General features: G+C 35.0%; 1 protein-coding gene across 2 annotated transcripts in view; it reads left to right on the forward strand.

The window, feature by feature from the left end:
- The window catches only part of robo4 (roundabout, axon guidance receptor, homolog 4 (Drosophila)), a 61,729-nt gene that overhangs the window by 17,712 nt on the left and 42,718 nt on the right, over nucleotides 1–1,299 (forward strand). The window contains exon 4 of one of the 2 annotated variants that reach the window (XM_017440013.3): nucleotides 1,121–1,241. In XM_017440013.3, the coding sequence (XP_017295502.1) occupies nucleotides 1,121–1,241 (121 nt within the window). The remainder of the gene's footprint in view (nucleotides 1–1,120; nucleotides 1,242–1,299) is intronic. The other variant, XM_037979197.1, reaches the window with a different exon arrangement.

Genomic DNA, 1,299 nt, shown 5'->3' on the forward strand with positions numbered 1-1,299 from the left:
TCTGTTGTTGAGAGTGTCATCTCCTCTGCCATCAGCATCAGAGCCAGGGACCTAAAAAGGCTCAACAACCTGATAAAGAAGGCTGGTTCTGTTCTGGGGATGACTGTGGAACCTCTGGAGATGATGATGCAAAGAAGGATTTTGCATAAAATCAAGGAAATCATGGACAACTCTGACCTACGCTCCACCACTGATCTAATTCTTTTTAAATCAAATCTCAAAATTCATTTATTCACGTTAACTTTTAATATTCCTTTCTATTCCTGATTTTTAATGCTTTGTTTGTTCTTATGATTCTTTCCTGTGTTTTTGCTTATGTTTTTGTCTGCTTTAATGGTTTATTCCATGTCTTTCTACTCTTCTTAATTGTAAAGCACTTTGGTCACCTTAACAGGTTGTGTAAGGTGCTATATAAATGATTGATTGATTGATAAAAATAAATAAATATCTCTCCAGGTGTTTAAGAATACCCATCCATCTACAAACAATACACTGGCACTCAGCTATCTGAGAAGCTACAAGTTGGTGTTTAACTTTTTTATTTGTATTTTCACATATGGAGATGGTGTTTAGTTCTGGTATGCTTTAATATTTTGAATCAAGTCTGGGTCAAATTAAGTAAACAGAAAAAATATCTTATTTTAGTTAGTATTTTTCCTAACATTATTTTAGTTGATAATTTTATAGTAAAGTTACCAGTTGACAAATCCTATTTTGCTTTAGGTATCCTGCTACTAAAGCCTCTTAAAAGTGGTTTGTCTCTGTTTATGAGAGGGCTTTATAAAAAAATATATTAAAAAAAAGTATTTGGCCTTTTTTTCTCTTTTTCCTGTCGTACCAAACCCATACCAAAGAGTGACTTAATGTGTACCGTTACACCCTATCACAGTTTTACAAATTTAACTTTAGTAGTTTTTGTAGCTGTTTTTCTATTATACGTTTGCATACCTAATTGTAGGAATATAAAAATATTGTTAAATATTTTTTTTATTATGAACAAATAAAAACTGCCTTCAATTCCATTTGGCATCTAACATCTGTAGCAATAAACCTTACTGACTTTAGTGACAGTAATCTTGGTGGTGATCTCCCTGCTGTTTGCGTTGTGCTTGTGTTGCAGCAGCTGAGTGGGAAGCTGATCATCGCTCCTGCAGAGAAGAACCACTCTGGCTCTTATATCTGTGTGGCCCGAAACAGTGTGGGGGTGAGGGAGAGCAGAGCAGCTCGCCTGTCTGTACTGGGTGAGACAACATTAGGCTTATTTCTCACAGTTTCACTGTAATGTTGTATCTGATTTAC

The sequence above is a fragment of the Kryptolebias marmoratus genome, linkage group LG13, assembly GCF_001649575.2.
Source record: "Kryptolebias marmoratus isolate JLee-2015 linkage group LG13, ASM164957v2, whole genome shotgun sequence".
Lineage (NCBI taxonomy): Eukaryota > Metazoa > Chordata > Actinopteri > Cyprinodontiformes > Rivulidae > Kryptolebias > Kryptolebias marmoratus.